This window comes from Mustela nivalis (assembly GCF_964662115.1).
Source record: "Mustela nivalis genome assembly, chromosome: 9".
Taxonomy (NCBI): Eukaryota; Metazoa; Chordata; class Mammalia; order Carnivora; family Mustelidae; genus Mustela; species Mustela nivalis.
In genome coordinates this window covers 92,956,118-92,975,817 of record NC_139028.1, presented here as the reverse complement: position 1 = coordinate 92,975,817, position 19,700 = coordinate 92,956,118, and the positions used below count along the sequence as shown (strand labels likewise).

General features: G+C 48.6%; 1 protein-coding gene across 1 annotated transcript in view; it reads right to left on the bottom strand.

The window, feature by feature from the left end:
* The window catches only part of CD44 (CD44 molecule (IN blood group)), a 35,094-nt gene extending 15,752 nt beyond the window's left edge, over positions 1-19,342 (bottom strand). The window contains exon 1 of the mRNA XM_082683263.1: positions 19,084-19,342. Within this exon, the coding sequence (XP_082539389.1) occupies positions 19,084-19,150 (67 nt within the window). The 5' untranslated portion in view covers positions 19,151-19,342. The remainder of the gene's footprint in view (positions 1-19,083) is intronic.
* Between the last annotated feature and the right edge of the window lie 358 nt (positions 19,343-19,700).

The window sequence follows — 19,700 nt, the reverse complement described above, 5'->3', positions numbered from 1 at the left end:
ACAATGATCACAAGGATTACTGCTGAGCGCTCCCTCCATGCCAGTGGTTCTGTCAAGGGCTTTGTGCAAATGATCGTCTTAGTCCTGACACCACTGGACAAGTAGGTATTGTTATTCCGTTGTAAAGATGAGAAGACTGAGGCTTAGACACATTATGTAAATTGCTTAAGGCCACATAATTAATGAGCAGTAGGACTCCAACGGAGGCCTACCTCTAGCATCCATACTGCTTTCTGAGCCGCAGGACACCAGACTCAGCTTCTCCCTGGGCATCCCTGACAGCTGGCCCTTGCCCCGGGCCCTGAACCTTGGGAACTGGAGCAAACATCCTCAAAGGCAGCCTTTATAAGCAGGTCAGAAACCTGGCTTTAAGACACAATGTTTCCTGCTGGCCTGTCTGAAGTGAGGTCTGTTTCTGAATGTCTTCCAGAAGGTATGGGAAGCTCATTTGGAGAAGAAACCAAATTAATTTTCCAGTTTTTAACAATGCAAACAATGCAGAATATAAACGTGGTTGTTGACTTTTGCCTCCCAAACAATATAAAGAACAGGAAGCTCAAACAGATAATAGGGTACATTTCCTGATTCCCGAGAAACAATCCTTTAGGAAGGCTGGGCTTTATCTGGTACCACTTGTTTGAGAGAGCCTCCCCAGATATGTCCCAGAGGGAGTGCAGAGAGAAGAATCTAGAGGACCCAAGGCTTGCTTCCCCCAAGCCTTGCTTCATTTTTCCTGTCTAAATGGAAAATGTTTCTCCTTTGTCTTTCACATCTACCTTGAGTGGCCAGACAACCCACACACTCGGCTTCCCTTTGGTGCCCTTGCAGGAAATCATGGTCAAGACTGAATGATGCCAGCCAAGGAGGGAGGGTGGTAATTGGGGTGGTGTGTACCATGAATGAGTATGTAGGAGAGAATGAGAAATGTGACCTACTTGATGACCCTCCTTTGCTTTTAAGCACTTGTCTCTTATTCTAATAGAAAGTTATTTCAATAGATGATAGATAGATGATAGAGATGTAAATAGATAAGTGACAGATACATAAATTGATGCACAGATAGGTAGGTAAGTAGACAGATAGATACACAGATAGATAGGTATATGGATGATAGACAGATACAGAGTGTTGCTGTTTAAGTTGAATTTAGAGATTACAGCTGAATCCATGATGGCAAACCATAATCCCACAAAACCACCCAACAGGGAAGTGGATACAGGACTTCAGAAAAGAGAATTCCAGCCCCAACTTCATTCATTCAACAAAGTATCATTCAGCGCCCATGTGCTAGGCACAGGAACCAGGGCACTGAGCAAGGTAGGCAAGGTCACTGTTCCAGTGGAGGTTATGGCCCAGAGAAGAAGACAGACATTAAACAAGTCAACAACATGATACAATAAATGTTGTAACACAAGTATAAGGTGCTGAGTGATTAGTCCAAAGGGAAGCTCCTCTTCTCCAAGTTCTTTGCTGTCCCCAAGGGATGTCTCTCTAAGGAAATGCCATTTCAGCTGAGAACTAAAGGTGGATTGGAACTAGCCAGCCAGTCTCATGGTCAGCAAACCTCAGGGTCAGGAAATTCACCCTCAGAATAAGCCATAAATCATTTGGTTTAATAGAATCCATTTCCTCTAGCTCCTTCATCATTAGATAACAAAAACAAGTGGTCCCCTTCCTGTGTAAGAAAGGACCATATCCTTGAGGTCCACATTAGACATCCCTTGAGCTCCTCTTCCCTGGATGCAGTCATCATAAATTCTTTAATGATATTTACGTGGAAAAAAAAGAATGGAAAACAAACAAACAAATTCCCAAAGTTTCCCTCCCATACATACCACTATATTCATGAGCCAGCTGCATGGAGACAAAGTACTGTCCCAGAAAGCCCTCCTGTTCATCGTTGGGCTTATTAAAATGTTAAGATGTTAGACCTTGAACTTCAGACTCAAAGAAGCTATATTAGGAATGAAATAGCCATTTCATTCCTGCTTATGAAAGAGCATTATTAATGTAAAATGCAAGAGTCGATTTCAGACTCCTTGAAAGGAACTCAGGTCCATCGGAAGCCAACACCATGTGGTGCATGGACTTCAGCTCCAGGAGTAGGAAATTAGGGTTCAAATCCCAAACCTGCATTAATTAGTTATCTGACCTTCAGAAAGTCATTAAACTTATCTCCTCTACAGAAGGATAATAATACTAACCATGAAGTTAGTGTGAGGGCCAGGTTATATAATGGAGCTGAAAACACTTCACACACATTAAAACACTTGAGGAGTGTAGTTATAGAAAAGGAAAGCTAACCATCTCCCTTGGGGGTGATCATCTCATAATTTACAGGAAGAGATACTCATTCAAGGTCATAGTCATTCTTTTAAAAGGGATCACTACAGACTAGTGGTCCTCATGCATGGTGTGGCTCCAGCAGTCCTGGGATATCTTGAGTCACGAGTTTCTAATAGTAAAGTGCTCAAGGACGCACACAACTGATTATCTCTTGTAAATTATAACAGTGTTAAGGTTACTCCCCGATATGATTTTGGGGGGAGAGAGAAAAGGATAAGGTTACAGCTATTATGATTGAGTGTAAGCTGCAGTCCATCTAAGTCTCTAAATGCAGTGTGTCCCCCACATGAACTCTAACCATTAGGTGTGTCTTCCCAAGAAAAGGCTGAGGGTGTGGCTTAGGAACACAAGAACTTAGCTTTGCTTTTTTTCTTTACTCAATGTATGGTCTCAGACCATAACTCTACCAGGTAGGTGGACACCCTCCCGGGCCTTACTCATTGTAACAGACATTGTTATTAGTGCAACAAAGTTCTCCTAATTGAATCTTGATTTTGTTCAAAATCCCTAACTTGTGCTTCAGGGGGTGTGAGGTCCTAACTCCCACCTCCAGTGGGTGAATCACGACCGGTCTAAATCAAGGACTGTGGTCAAAGGTCTCCTAGCCAATGATTGGCTCTGCATGAGCATTTCATGGAATGTGACCCCATCCTTCCAATGAGAAGTAAAGGGAAGTCAATTAAGGACTTCTGGAAAAGCCATTCCTCCAATTTTCTAGAAGAGACACTTGTAAATAAGCATTCCTCCTTCTGCTGCTGGATACTATTATTTTTTTCAAAGGATGCTTGGAACCCTGGGAGTTAGTGTCAGACTATGAAGATGGCTAACCTATAAGAAGGTGATGGGCATGGTGGACTGGAAAATTAGGAAAAAACTGGGTTTTTGACAACATCAGTGAGCTCCTAAAATCATCCTACCTCCATACTTCTTGTTGGGGAGATAGCATTTTATGAGGGTTTCTGTTTCACTGTTCTAATCCTTCCAGAGATATTCAGCTATTCAGAGATGTTCAGATGTTCAGGTGCACTGATATGAGTACACCAAGAAATATGTGACAGATAGTAATTACATGGGGGACACTTCATCAGGTCATCTCCAAGTAGTTCCCAGCAACAAAGAAGATAAAGGAGTGAGGCCCTTGTAGCCACATGGTTGGACATCTGTTTCCCAGGGTTCTTGCCTGTTCCTGCTGCCCAGACCCAAGAGACACACTGGCATGACTGCTGGAGGTTATCCTGCAAATCTTCCCTATATACATACCTGGAGGCTAAGCTTCTATCAACAAAGTGCTCTCCCCAAAAGACCAAGAAACCTCTAATAAAATCAATGAGATCTGACCCTCAACCAAGCTTAACAACCGAGATTCCTAATTATGAATTTTTTCCCATGGCTTAAAATAACTCTGACATCAAATGACACTACTTGTTTCCCAGAATTTGGGTTCCTTTGCTCTCCCAACACATACTTCCTAAGATCTCATCCAATAAAATAAATAAATAAACTAATTAATTAATTAACTAAAATGTCTCAACCAGCTTGGAGAATCCCATGGCTCCCTTTTCACCACTATTTCTAGGAAGACATGATAAACCAGCTGCTTTCAGAATTGTGAGGAGTAGAACTTTCTTTTCTTGCTCTCTTCCTCAGTAAACCAAGTGTGAGGCAGCAGAAGAGGGGCTGCTTTGGCTGGAGTTGCTGAGGGACTTTGAGCCCACTCATCAGAATGCTTCTTGGTCCTGAGCACTGGTGGGGTTGAGAAGTTCAACAACAAGGGCCACCAAGGAACTGGGGACATCCTGTAAACACAGTTCCTGCTCTTCATCCCCCTGGGCGCCCCTGATGCTCCAGATCAGAAGAGATCTTCCCGTGATGTGGCCTCAAAGACCCTTTGCTTTCCTATCACAGCATTCTTCCCTGTCATTCACTAAGGTCATTGCTACGTATTTACTCTCCATCTTCCCAGATAGACTGGGAAGACATGTTGCTCCATGAGTAGAAACTGTGTCCCCAGTGCCTGGGAGAACACAAGGCACATGTTATATGTCAATACACATGTGTTGTATGAACAAATGAATCATTTGAAAACCACCAACTATTGACTCAGCTCACAGAACTGCTTGGGGAGGTTGGGCAAAAGCCAGGCTAGGTTGCATTGGGCTTTCTGGTTTCCAAACGCTCATTAAGTCAAAAAAGATCGAGATGAACTCCAAATATGGCTATACATGGTATGTCACAGGAAACCGGGTCCAAGTACAGTAACAGCGTGTAAACACCTACACTATTTCCCATTGTGCCACAAAACCCAGTACCCTTTTATTTTTTTTTAATTTTTTTTTAAGATTTTATTTATTTATTTAACAGAGAGAAATCACAAGTAGACGGAGAGGCAGGCAGAGAGAGAGAGAGGGAAGCAGGCTCCCTGCTGAGCAGAGAGCCCGATGCGGGACTCGATCCCAGGACCCTGAGATCATGACCTGAGCCGAAGGCAGTGAGCCACCCAGGCGCCCCCCCAGTACCCTTTTAGCCTCCTCTCTTTGTCCCCCCAAGTCTTCTTGCCAGCCTCATCTTGTTTAGCTTTCCCTCTATCATCTCAAAGCACGAAATGGAAAGGGTACTGGACTGAACATTGGAAGACCAGGGTTTTGATCTTAACTAGTTCCGTGACCTGGGGCAAGTCACTTGCAGTCTTTGAGCTGCATTCCCTCACCTGTCCAATAAACATGTGCTTTACAGAGTTTCTAGCATCCTTTCCCATTCTGACATGCCATTGTCTTTGGATTTGAGTCACCAGCCCATGGCAAGTTCTCATTGAGGGTCCTCTCTCCCTTTCTCCTCTTCTTCCTCCTTGGATCCACATTTTGGTGCTGCTGTAAGGGCCCAGGCCAGCTGGCACTTTCTAAGCCCCCGCAAAGCCTCTGAAAACTCTCCTACCCCTGCCTCCAGTGCTTTTACTGAGTTACCCTAGTGAGGGTACTGTGATTCACCTTGACAGAGCACCCCAGTCCCCTGCCAACCCAACTGTATCTGCACACCTCAGGCAATGGCAGGACCAAGAAGCCTGAGCACATACCAGGTCTTCTTAGATAAGCACTGCCCAGGAGGGGATGGCAGCTCGGAAGAGATGGGTAAACATTCCGAAGAATACAATTTCAACGATTGGGGTCAACCAGCAACGGGAGACAGAGATAAAGGCAAAAGTTACCTCCGGTAATAATAGGACCTTGTAGTTCCACACCACGTGCTTCTACCAACCAGCACAAAACACTTTCACACCAGCAGGCCAAGGTGGAGAGGTCCCGGGGAGGCAGAGGGATTATTATCCCCAGGTGGTTCACACAGTGTATTGAAGCATTAGACAGATAAAGCCAGTAGCCCAAGGTCACACAATTAGGCTTTGACATGGTGGGAATTAGAGCACAGTGTCCTAATCTCACCTGGGGGCTATTTCTAGTAGACTCCTGGTGGAGCCTTTTGTTTATACCTTGGTTCTATCTTATCTTACCTGTCCAGGTAGTGAGCTGGCTTTCTCTCTTGGGCGTGACTAGTGGGAAACTTGAGTGTCCCAGGATGGGCTTACCGGCCTGAGCTCAGAATCCAGCCTACGTGACTTGCAGGCTACAAGCTGGACCCAGAAGGGCCAGTCTGTGGAATGCTGTTGCCGTTTGCACTTGGGAGGCACCGAAGAGCCCCGAGTGGCAGCTGAGAACGCAGAGGCTCCAGGGCTGATAAAAGTTGTAATTAACGTGCACATACAACCCTTTCATCTTCAAAGGCTTTACTCCCATTAGCTAGTTATTCCTCCTATCACTCCCATGGGTGAGGCGTCATTTTTGTCTTCTTGGTTCGCAGACGGAGAAGCCGATGTGCAGAAGGGGCCCTTTGCCAAGGAGCCTGGCTCTGGTTCAAACAGAGGAGATTCCTGGCTCCCAGCATCTAACCTCACTTGGGGTGACAGGAAAACAGTGCAAAGGAATCCTAGAGGCTCAAGCCACCAAACTCCTCTGGGTGGGAGACTGAATTTATACTCTTCTGGAAGGAGGTGGAGTCTACAGAATGACTTGGTCACTTGATTGGAGTGGCTAACATCCTAGTGACAGGCAGCCACCAGAATGGAAAACCAGAAAAGCCTGCTGCTCTGCTGTAGTGAGACAGGAGCTGAGTCTTCCAGACCATGCTGTGGCAGACATCACTAATGGATCACAGCACCCTCTGTGGCTGAGCCAAGGTTTGGCTTCTCAGCACAGCCCTCCAGGCAGCCTCTAGCAATCAATGGGAAATGGTACGTGAGCCGAAATCTATTTGCTACCGGTGCCGCAGGGCTTGCCTGGGGTTCTTTTCCATTGCTACTCTCCAACCCAGCCAGAGCTGCTCAAGATCTATCCCAAGAAGGGCAGGAGCAGCTGCCTCACTTCTGAACTCTGTCCAGCAGCCTCCGAAGAGGGTGTCGTGGGAACTTCCCTGGGGCAGAAGAACTGGATCTTGCCGCCCGTGCCACTGACACTTGATCGCCTGGAATCTGCCCGATGTCATCCCTCACCCGTCCGCAGCTCGGCCTCCTCCTCAGACAGCCTCTCCTGAGCCCCTCAGGCCACACTTCCTTGTGCCCCTTGGAAACTTCCAGCCCAAGCTCTGCACTTGTGTAGGTTGCCCCCTACTCTCTCCCTCTCTGTCCATCTTCTCTTCCATGTGCTCGTCCCCCTTGTCCTCAAATCCCGCCCCTTGCAGGAAGCCCGCAGGGTTGCGGCTCACAGAGCTGTCCGCCTTTCCTCACCTTCTGGCGCTTGGTGATACGTCATCTCCTGGAGCCCTGTCACCTGCTTGTTCTCCCCCCAAACCATAAACTCTCCAAGGACAGAATCTAGATCTTCCTCTTCCCTCACTACTTCTCACCGTGCCAGCCACACTACACTCTTTAGTGAACTGAATTAGGGAATTGATCACCGTGTTACAACTGGGGAAGCCGGCAAACTGTAAGGGGCGAATCTGGCCCACAGTCCTGTGACCAAGGGGAGAAGGGCTGACATCCGTGGGCTGCACGCGGTTGTCCTTTGTCCTAGAATGCCATGTCTGCGTGGCGGGTTGGAGGCACGGTGACCAAGCCATAATGGAGGGTATTGCGTGTGACAAGGGAACAGAACACATCTGGTATTTTATTTCGGTTTCTGGTTGGTGGATCCCAGACGGATATGAGAGGGACACACCCAGGGTGGATGTGATCTCAGTAAGGATTTTGAGAGACTGGTGGAAGGTCAGGACCCTGGCGGGGCATTTAGTCCTTGACCCACTTGGGCAAACTCTTAAGTAGTGCCATCTTTAGGACTTCCTTTTTCCTATTTTTTCTCTCTCTCCCTCTCCCTCCCATCCTTCCTTTTTTCTTTTCCTCAACAAAAAGAGCTTCTCTGGGTTTATGAAAAAGAAGTATCTTAGCAGGAATCTGGAAGGTTCTCAGTAGAAGAAGCAACTTGCCATCTAAAAGGTCTGTCATGCCCAATGCCTTGGTAGGGGTGTGTGTGTGTGTGTGTGTGTATGTGTGTGTGTGTCTGTTTATAATAGCTATAATAAATACATGCATATTTATGTATTTATTATTAATCATATATTAGTATTTATTATATAATTATACAATATTAACTATGTGATATTTTCATATGTTAATTATATAATATATTTAATATAGGTTGATTATATAGTTTATATATATTAATTATGTAATGTATATAATACATAAATAATAAAATAATATATTTGTTTGTCTTATTTGCTTTTTTCCCCCCTCATGGTCACCCTAGTTGTTTTCCATAGGATGCTACAGCTCACCCTCTACACACTGCTTTGGCTGAGTAGTGTGGTTCATTTTGTACCAACATACTGCAGCATTCCCTTAAGGGAAGTGGAACAATCCAAGTTACTCATGGAGCTTTGAGAGTGAAGGACATAATCTTTTCTTAACAGCTTGGCTTTTTTGATCACTTGAAGCAATGTCTCTTCCAATGTACAGTTTAAGGAAAAGGGTATTGCATTCAGATCCTATAAGTAATCTCAGGACTGGTTTCCTGCAGTTTTAGCTGTGTGACTCAGACATATTCCTAACTTTTCTGGCCCCAGCTTCTGCATCTGCCCATTCCAAGGTGGTTGAGAGGATTCAGTTGAGTTCTCTGAACAAAGCACCTTGTTCCTAAGAGTCATGCTTCCCTGCCATTGGGATTTAGAGTACAACCGAGTCAACAGACTTGTTTCTGGCATGGATTAATAATTCACCTCTGACATTTAATACAAACCAGGCATCACTTTTTTTTTTTTGGCCCTGCATTATAGTCATGTTATTCTTTCCATTAAATTTTATGAGGCTTAGGTGTTCGTGGCCTACAGAGTGGTGGATTTATAGAACGTGAGGTCTGGAGGGGCGCCTGGGTGGCTCAGTGGGTTAAGCCGCTGCCTTCGGCTCAGGTCATGATCTCAGGGTCCTGGGATCGAGTCCCGCATCGGGCTCTCTGCTCAGCAGAGAGCCTGCTTACCCCACTCTCTCTGCCTGCCTCCCTGCCTTCTTGTGATCTCTCTCTCTCTCTCTGTCAAATAAATAAATAAAAAAAAAAAAAAAAAAAAAAAGAACGTGAGGTCTGGAAGAGATTTTACAGATCAACTAGAATCCAATCCTCTCATTTTATATATGGAAAATTGGAGGTAAATAGGGGTGAAATGATTTGTTCAGCAAACTAAAATATAATAAGTAATAGACATTTTTATTCTTGAGGCACCTCTATGTGCTAGACACTTAGCACAAGATACCACATGCTAAACATTGTCCAAGACATTTAACGTATGCACTGTCTGAGCTCACGCAGCTCCGAAGTGGAAAAGAGGGAAATCAGCCTCAGGTCTGGCTCTTTTCACAGCCCCTGCTCCTTCTACACAGCCCTCCTCCAAAGCCAAACCTCCTCATTCCCAGGGAACCACAAGAAACCTCTGATTTCCCACAAGTGATCTTTGGAATAGGAGGTTTTTAAACCATTGAAAAAAACAATTTCCTCTTTTTTTCTTTTAACAGAGTGACCAAAAGACAACATCTTTTCTCTAAGTGTCATCGGGAATACGATTTTGAGGCTTGGGTTTTTTTGTGCAGGAGACCAGATTTGGAAGGAAGTGCTAGGGCATAGAGGCAGACAGATTTATAGGAAATCATGATCCCTGTCCTATTGGACAAAACCTAATGAGCTCTGAACTTCCCCTGCCTTGCCTGACACGTAAAACTTCAAGAAAGATACTCACATTAGGGAGAATGCAGAGAAAAGCAATTTCAAGGAGGTTTGAGGATCACTAAAAGCGACACTAGAATAAATAAAAGTAAAATGTTTCTATAGACGAGTAAAAAAAAAAAAAAAAGGATAAAAAAGAATTAGCCAGAATCTATAAAAAATCACCAAAGGTAAGTGATAAAGATTGCTTTGCCAAATCTAGAAATTTCACCCATTCAGTCATCCAAAATTTATTGAGCATCTACTATAATTGGGGAACTGAAAATTGGGGGCTACCGCAATACAAAAATGTACACAATGCACATAAAGCATGAACTTTTCCTTAAGGAGCTCCTCTGCTCACCAATGAAAGAGAACAGATGGCCACACACAGCTCAGAAGCATCCCTTAAACTTCATCTAAAAATTTTTTTAGATGGAGATATGCTCCTGGGGGGGGTTACGAATTATCAGGGAGAAACAAGACAATAGAGGCGAATAAAAGTCACTCAGGGGAGACTGGAGGGATGTACTTGACCTCTAAGGCTGACATTGGGAAGACAACTTGTCCAACCACAGAAGATCCACAGAGAAGATGAACTTCAGGTAAGAGATTTCTATGCCAGCATCACTTCTCTGGTCTACCTCTGTGTGACCAGTGCTCTGGTCAGTACCTGAATACTTGTCTTCTCCTTGCAGGAAAACGTGACCATGCAACCAGCTGGGGTCTCGGGAGGCTGGCTCAGTGACCTCACCTGGTCTCCCGCCTGCTGTAAGACAGTGCACAGCTCTGCTGGACTCTGCTTCCTTCCGTCACATTTTGTGATGGGCAGATAAGAGATCCTCATTTATTACTTCTGGACTGTGTGAAGGCTGGGGCCAGGGACTTGCACAGAAACCACCCTCTAGACCCGAGGCAGGAGACCAGGTATGAGTTGCGGGGCATTGTGAATTTCTCCTTGGCATCTCAATTTGCATAATGACGAACACCTACAAGGCTTTATTGTCATCACCTTAATACCTCAGCAGGTTGTCTTTGAGAGAGGAGTAGTAAAAGATGCTGCCTAGATCCATGACTAATGTGTGGGTCCTAGAAGGCCCTGCCGACCTGCTCAAGTGAAATTCAAATGGGTAAGGAATCTGTGATGAGTCTCTGAGCCCAGGCCAAACACACACAGACAAGGCAGATGTCCCCAGGGGGCTCTGTTTCTACACTTCCTTGGTGGCTTGTTTCTCAAGCAAAGCACACAGAGGAAACACTGCCCATCTCCCCCACCTCCCCTTGCACAAGTCACCTGCTGGGCCACACAGAAGCCAGGCCACTTTTAGGTGTAGGCTAGGCTCAGGAAGAAGGGCCCACTTGTATTTGCTCAGGTCCTTACGCCAGCCAGAGAGTGTAGCCTGACTCCTCATGGCCTCATCTCTCAGTTCCCTCTTCCCTCATCAATTCTAGCTGGTAGAGAGAAGGCCCTGGGGCCAAGGACCCTTGCACTGAGGGCAAGCACATTCTTGCTATTTGACTGACCCTTTCCTAGCTTTGTCCGTTCACCAGCCAAAGCCCTAGATGGTGGAGAATCCCCTATCAGCAACCTCCACCTCTCCTCCAGGGGACAAGTAATGAAGTGATGATGAACAAACAACTCAATCCACCATCCTTTTCAATTCTACTCCCTGCCCCCAACTTCCCACCATATAGAAGAGAGCAGAACTTCTCTCCAGGAATTGGAATGAACAAGACACTCAGAGTATGAATGGGGAGAAGTTTCCATGACAACTTCTTTCTCCTTCATATTTGCAATTCCATCCCCTTCCTTTGGCATCATATGGAGAAAGGGAGGGCAAGACCAGCTCTGTGGACCTTATGACCTAACCCACTCCTGATTCCCAGATGGAGTTTATGGAAACAACCAGAGTACCACCAGGCATCACCACTGGGGTTTCTGGGGGCCCTGACCGCTTGATACACTAAAAGAAGCACACTAAGGCAGTGCCTAAGAGTTTGGACCCAGTAGCCGGATCACCTAGGTTGGAATCCCAGTTCCATCATGTACCAGCTCTGTAGCCTTGGACAAGTTACTCAAATTCCCCATGGCTCAACGTTCTCATGTGTAAAACAGGGCAAACACTCACACTACTCAGAAGGCTGGTGTACGTTAGAAGGCTGGTGTAGAGTTAGCGCTGTGTAAGTATTCACTATTGTTACTGATTGTGGCGATCGTCACCTCAAAAATATCCAGCCAACTGCAAAGAAACAAGTGCACAAGGTACAGGCGCTCTCTCTGTCAAGGAAGGTTGTGGGGAAGGAAGGTGAACCGACAGGCACCTCCAGAGGACACTGGCCGAGACACCAGAGCAAATGTGGATAATATCTCCCCACTGGAGTTCCGCAACTCCAAAACTCCAAACTCTTCCTCGAGGAAGATTTCTGGGGCCTCAGTTTTGCAAATCGCCTTCCCGGTGAGTCAGCCCCCTCCCACCCCTAGGCCAGTTGGTCCACACTTGCACTCACAAGAGCCACTTGCCTCGGGTGAACACAACCAGGCAGCCGGAGCACACCACGCTCAGGAAGATCTGGCTTCGGGATGGTCTTTTCCCCTGAGACACCTGTCCCTTCATTCCCCATTTGACTCCCTGTGTCCAAGCATCACTGGGCAGATGATCCCTGGGCTAGGGAGGCAGGACCTGCCCCAGTTACGGGCAACTCCAGACTCGGCAAGCTTCTAGGGAGAGGAGACAGAGTTTGCTGTTGCCCGTGGGGTTCCCCAGCAGACAGCAGGCTTCCCTGGAGACTTATTCTTTCCTGAGCTGCAGGAGACCCGCAGAGAAGGTGAGACGCTTCTGTGAAGCTCTTCTGCTTCTCTCCCAGCTGCCACCACCTTCCAGAAGCAGGCATGGTGGGAGGAGGAGAATCAGAAGGGTGCTCAAGGAGTCCAACCTCAGATCAGCATCTCCCAAATAACCAGACCTCCAAGCGGGCTGCTGCTGGGGAGGGTTTTATTTTGAGGCTTAAATTTGGGGGTTGGTGTCACCATCCTGCATGGCTCCCACCTCCTTCTTGGCCCAAGAAGGTAGTAACCCTGTCCTGAAACAGACGTCCCCAGCCACAGCAAGCAGCCACCAAAACCACAAATAGACGGGTGACCTCCCTGTTTGGGCAGACCAAACATGAGCCCTGTGCTGGGCAGCTGACCAGCCCAGCACCCTTCTCACCCCTGCCCTCAGCAAAACAGCCATCACCAACTGTTATATACACGCACAGACGTATCTGCCGTGTTACGTATGCTGTCCAGCAGCGTGCATCCGTGTAGAGGGCCAGGTTAACTCTGGATTCTGGATATTCACTTGAGTTCATCAGTTACCGGTAACCAGGGCCAATGCCTGGATCTGGGGCCACACATGCATACAATGAATGTGACATGATCCCTGACGTCAGGGGGCTCCCACCATTCTGCAGAAGATAGATAAGACAGAGCATGTCCGGTTTGGGGTTTCCCCCCGCCGGAGAAGTGAGAAAGTCATTAGCATCCCTTGGCCCACAAAGGGAAAAAGGCCTCCCTCTGCATGATTTTACTGTGCAGCTTCAAGGCTAATTAATTTTAGCCCAGTGGGGCCCTATGAGAAGCAGATCCTGCCTTGTCAGAAGTGAGTTTCCTGGAATGGCTGCCATCCTACGACCCCAGCTTCTCAATGCGAGGTGACTTTACCCATCACCACCACCACCAATTTGACAATGTCTGGAGGCATTATGGGTTTTCATGACTTGAGGGGGACCGTGCAAGACCTGAATCTAGTATGTGGAAGCCAGAGACACACAGCCAGCCATTACCCAGGAAACCCCATACCACACCACGCGCTGGCGACTCAGGGGTGAGGACGGTGATCTTCTGACCACGAATCCCCCTCCCCCCCATCCTCAATGCCTAACTGGCAGCAACAGCCAGCAGGGATGGGATAAATGTTTGTTGACACTGTGGGCTGGTTCACTAACGTATTCCACAGTGGGTAGATAAGTAGCAGGGTGACAGAAAGACACGCCCTGCTTTCAGTCCCGCTCTTTCGTAGATTCAAATCCTATCTGGTCCCTACTGCCACCTCCTCTCCGTAGATCTCTCCAGCCCTGCTTATCGTGTGTCAGCTCAACAATGCCATTAGCCTGTCAGTTGGGTGCACCATATTCTACACACAGAACCACAAGGTTTTTGGCCAGAGGTGCCGATCTCATACACCTAATTCCCCCGTGGTACCCAGCACAGTGTGGGGCCCATAGAAGACACCGGATACATGCTTAAGGAGGGGCGAGCGATACCAACATGAGGGGTAAAGGCATGGGCTCAGACACATACCGACACCCACATGTGTGCCCACACACAGCCAGAAAGAATCAAATATGTAGCTTGTCTTGGTAGTTCACATATGGGTGATCAGGACGTGGAGAGCAGAGGCATATGAAATGTTTCTCCCCTATACTTCTCCTGTTTTCAGAACCAAATATCAATTTAATCGGACCCTAAACTGAAGAAGGCATTGTCAAGCTGTGAATTCATTTATGCAAAACGCTTTGCAAAGGTTTTGACTCCTAATCACACGAAGCCATACATTTATTGGTAGAAAAATAGAGACCCTTAGACAAAATATATACTATGCGTGAAGTGGTAGAGTGTTTGCACATTTGAAATCCTGACTCTCCTGGGAAATTTGGCATACACAATCACTTTATCCATACCAAGCCAGATTCCACAACCACAGACTAGAAAACACTCCTTCCTAACTCTGTCAGGTTGGTCTGGCTTCCTATACCCTGGATGACCAGCTTTGGGGGAGGACATGTTTTTTTTTTTTTTTTTAATTTTATTTATTTATTTGACACACACAGAGAGAAATCGCAAGTAGGCAGAGAGGCAGGCAGAGAGAGAGAGGGGGAAGCAGGCTCTCCGCTGAGCAGAGAGCCTGACGTGGGACTCGATCCCAGGACCCTGAGATCATGACCTGAGCTGAAGGCAGAGGCGTAACCCACTGAGCCACCCAGGCGCCCAGGGGGGAGGACATATTTTAAGAAAAATTTCAACTTGCCAAGTGAGTGGAGAGTGGGGTTCGAATTTAAAGTAGGAGGCACCAGGCTACCCTGATCATTCTAAAGAACATTCGTGTACTTCCTAGTCAAGCAGAGACACAAAGGAAATTGAGTCATCAGCCTCTTGCTGTGCAATCCCCCAGAATTTCTTTCTGAAGCAGAAAAGATCCCCTCCGAGAACCATGCTTTGTCCGACAGCATCTGCCACCTGCTTCTGCTCACCCTTGCACAAGAGCCACTTCCTTTTCAGGCTCTGGGTGGAGCTGGCTGAATCAAGGTGCTAGAAAGACATAACTCGCCAGCCTGTGTCTCAGTCCTAGCCAAGACCGAGACCAAGCCCTAGCCCTGGCCCAGACCCAGCCCAACACAACCTAGCCCCAATCCCAGGACAGCCCCCAGCCCAGCCCAGCCCAGCCCTGCCCCAGCCCTGCCCCAGCCCTAGGCAAGACCCCTGCTGGGGAAGCCCAGCTTGCCTCCCACCATCTCTTCTCTGTCAGGGAACCCCAGCTTAGAACCATCAGCCCAGAAGCCGTAGACAGATCTGAAATCTCACTTGGGTGGCTGCCTGTCACCTCGAGTTCCATACGGCTTTCAGTTCAAGATCCTTGACTTTTGTAGAAGACCATGTCAGCCCACCACCTAAGTCCTTAAGGCTTGCCCTCGCTGGGCCACATACAACCTGCTAAACACCGGGGGCCTCCGCGGAGCATGTGATGAGGGCCTTGCTAGGTTAATGCATCTAAAATGCTTACAGGGTTAGGGTGAGGGACTCTGCAGGGGCTCTTCTTTAATTTTCAGGCAGGAGGGAATTGCCCTAACTTGTTTCTTAGACGAGAAGCAGAGCCTCTCCCTTTTTTCCAAGCCTGCAAATGAGAGCATGTCTAGAAGGGCAGCTGAACTCTGATAAGGCAATTGACTTATTTTAGTAACAAATAACTAGGTTGGCATCTCTTGACAGCTGTGGCCAACCCTGGGGAGAAACAGTCCAGGGTAGGGCAGGGTAGGGCAGCCAAGAGTCCACAGAGCCTGCCAGGGGGGAGAAGCCATTCACACCAGGCTTCACGTTAGTTGGTCACATGGGACAGGGAAGGGAGGAGAATCACATACACACACAATTTCCAAAGTAACGAATCAAAGGAGCATAAGCATTGGAGTCTAACACTCTAATGTTAGACAATGGGAAACCCATCCCCACCGTTTACCAGCTGTGTGTCCTTGGGAAAGTCACGCCTCCTCCCTGAGCCTCAGTTTCTTGGTCTACAAAATGGGGTTAAGAAAGTGCTAAACATATACAGGACGGTCATGAGGCTTATACGGAATAACCTATTCAAATCCCCCGGCTGAGTGCCTAGTGCAGAGCTGGTGCTCAGTAAACGGCACTTCCTTGGGACTTAGCATTCTTCTTTGCAGTAGCAGCGTGAGGCTTCGAGAAGAAATATATATCATTATTCTTCTATTAAGCTCAAAGAGGATATATTGTAGAGCAAAATTTTTTAAATGTAGTGGGTGTTTCATATAGCATTTAAGGTGTAAAACAACTGTTGTGCCCACTGCAGGGACAAGAGGCTGGGGCTCATCACTGTCCTGGATGGTACAGGTGTTTCAGAGACCCGTGGATGGAAAATGCCCAGCCCTCAGTCCATCTGCAAGATAAAAAGTCACTCCTCCCTCCTTTTCAGGATCTGTTTCCTCCATGGGAAAAAAGGATTTTTCTAAATGGTCCTTGGAGTCCCCATTGCTGAGTCTATGACAATGAGTCAAGAAATATTTCTTGAATGAATGGAAGAGGATCTGTCATAAGTTAAGAATTTCATGCTGCCTGTGCTGCTTCTGCGTGGGGTGATTTGAAAGAAAATGGAACCTTTTCTTACTGGCTGCCAGCTTCAGACACACCTACTTGGCCCTGCGCCTTTGCAAGAAATAAGATGTCCAATGCGTATCTGGGGAGCAACCGAACTGACTGATGCTAATCTCAGCAACGATGGATTTCTTGCTTCTGCACCTGGGAAAACTCAGCCAAAGCCTTAACTCCCAGGAAGAGGGGTCTCTAACCTCCAAAGGGAGCAGAAGGGCCCCCAAGCTCCAGAGCCCTCAGATGCACCCCTTTTTCTCAACACCAGGGGCGCAATTCCCAAGCAGTGAGGAGAGGAGATAGGGGAGGGCTCGACCCCCTTGCCCTCTACCTGGGGCCACTTTCTTTCCCCTGCTTATGACACCGAGTTCAAAGTGTCTATTCTCCAACTTAATTTTTGGGTCCCGTGTTGGCCGTTTCTATACTTTTTGCTTTCTGACACGGAGGATGGAGACCTTCTTCCTCCCCAAAGCTTTGTTCCTTTCCAAAGTTTCCTCGTTGTCTTTTGGAGGCGTCCCTCCTTACTAATCCACCCACACTGTGTGTGGGGGGGGGGGGGGTAACTGGGGCAAAGGTACTGCCCACACCCCCACCCCAGCTCCTCTTCCTCTTTGCCTGCCCAGCCGAGCTGCTGTTAAGTCACGTCTCCAAGTCTCAGTTCCTTCCAAACAACGTTACAAGCTCATGAAAGCCAAAGCTCTGACAGTTATTGCTACTGGCACTTTATCGTGCTTCCTCCAAATGATGCCGCCCATAAGGACCATGAAAATGCGGGGCAGGGAGTGAGGCTTCTGGTCTCTGGGAGAACCTCAAGGGTTAGGACAGCCCCAAATATTTGGGGACAGGGCCCTTCAGAAGAATCAGGGAGACCAGCTGGAAGGAGTCAGTAATCAGGATCTTCAGAAAAAAAGCATTAGAAACGCTGGAAGGTAATACACAGAGAGATGTCCCGGGAGGTCCCAGAGAAGGCTGGGCCAGGGCTCTCCCTGCACTCCAGTTTTTCTCTTCTCTGGCACCTGGAGCGTTTTTGCCTTTCAAGGGCTTGCTGGAGCTCAGTTCGCCTTAAAGTCCTCCTCAATGGCCTCTGATCCACCTGAGCCCTCTGTCCCCAAACTCCTTCCAAGGATGTTTGGACTATCCATACAGTCTAACATGTTCCCACTAAGCACAGGCTCATGGACCTGGGTTCACACGTGCACCAATCCTCCTGGCTATGTGAAAACTGACAAGTTACTTAACCTCTCTGAGCCTCGGTTTATTTCCGTCCTGTAAAACAGGGCTAGTAACAGGACACTTCTCCCTGGGCCACCGTGAGCATAAAGAAAGTTAATGCTTATGAAGATTTAGCACGGCATCTGGCCCCCTGAAAGCATGTAGCAAACGGCAGCCGGAGCTGGCATTTCTTCTATTAGTATGATTATCATCGCTATTACTACTTCTGTTTCACCAATCTAACTCTTCAATCCTCACTCATCCCCAGCCCAAAATACCCAGGTAAGACTGTGTCTTTACTTTCTTGTTCCCCCCCAGAGCTGGGTTTAATAAAGACTTGCTGAGTAGAATGAACCATAGGCTGAGCTGTCTTAATGACCCAGCTGGCACTTCTTAAAAGAAAAATTAATTTTGCTAGCAATAAGCAAATCAGCCATGTAATTATCTGTACATATACAGACAAAAGGAAAGAACGCCTGGAGTTCAGTCTCACCAGAATAGCCCACCAGCCATCTTGCACTCCAAAGCCACTGAAGATACAGACCCTGTTTGGATGGGGCACGGCAGCCCCAGCTCCAGGGTCCCTAACAGGACCCCGATGCCCAGGCTCCCCTTCCTGCTCTGAGGCTGCCAGGCAGGGAATGTGAGGCACAGTACTGTCTGGATTTTCCCTAACTGATTGGCAGAAGCAGGAGGCTCGCAAGGATCCAGTAGCTGGCTCAGTCACTGCCCTTCCTCCTCACACTCCCTGCCCCAGGCTGGCACCTCGTGGAAACCCAGAACCTCACAGAGCTGGTTCAAGTTCCCACAAGCACTAGATAGGCAGTGACTGGAGCCAGCTCCAAGAGCGTTGGAACCCAGGCCCAGTGGGGAGCTCCAGGGCGCCTGCACCCCTTTCTGGAAAGCTCCTGGCCATCGGTCCTCACACCACCATCTCTACGGCCACCTGGCCAACAGCCCCGGCCCCGCCTAGCTCTGCCCTGCCCGGCCGCAGCGCAGCCAGGCTTCCAACGCCCGTGGGCACACGAGCCTGTTGGTCCAGACACCGGTTGCGCGCACCCAGGAATACAGTTACTTTCTGCCTTGTGCTGCGGCACCAGCGACCTCACCCAAAACCGCGCGCCGGCAGCCAGCCCGGCCAACTTTCCTCGCTCTTTCTCTTTTCCTTTCAATCCAACGGTGCTTCCCTCCAGCACACTCTCCAACGGCTTAGCGCAAATCCTAGCCCCACTCTCCGGAACCAAATCCACGCGGTCCGCCTCCCACTTGCCTCCGGTCCCCGGTCCCCGGGACCAATTAAGCCAGGTGGCTACCGGGTCCCTCCGGGCCACCCAGGCCACTCCCTACCGCTGCCCCCCCCGCGGCACTCACCGATCTGCGCCAGGCTCAGCTGCAGGAGGCACAGTCCCCAGGCAAAGCGCCCCCAAAACTTGTCCATGGTGTGAGCGAACCGAGAGAGTGAGCGCGGGGCGCCGGAGGGTCGGGGGCACTGGGCAGGGGCCGGCGGAACACGGGGCGAGCGGGCCGGACGGAACCTATCAGGGGCTGGGGTCCGGCTGGGCAATGAGGGCGCCTGGGAAGTTGGGTGCAGTTTTTATTCAAGGGCTGAAAGAGTGACCTAAGAGGGAGGAGGGAGCGAGCGCAGGACACACCCAAGCGAGGGGGCTGTGACTAAGCAGCCGACAGAGGTTTAAAGACGTAGCAGCCCTCCCCTGCGCTGGCCCTTCCGCCCCCGCCCCGTGCTCTGGGGAGACCGTAAATCCGGGCGGTCTGGGCGGGCGCCGGGAGGGCCGGGGTGCCTGTGCGCCCCGGGACGCACCGGGATCTTCTCCGGGCCCGCCGGGAGGGCGGCCTCAGGACCCGCAAGGGATTGACTGGATCCCCAAACCCAGCTGCCTTGGGTTCAGCCTCCGACCCCTCCTCTCCGCTGAGTTTTTCTGGGAATTGGGCTGGGGAGTGGTGTCTCTGGGTTTCGCAGACAGCTGGAT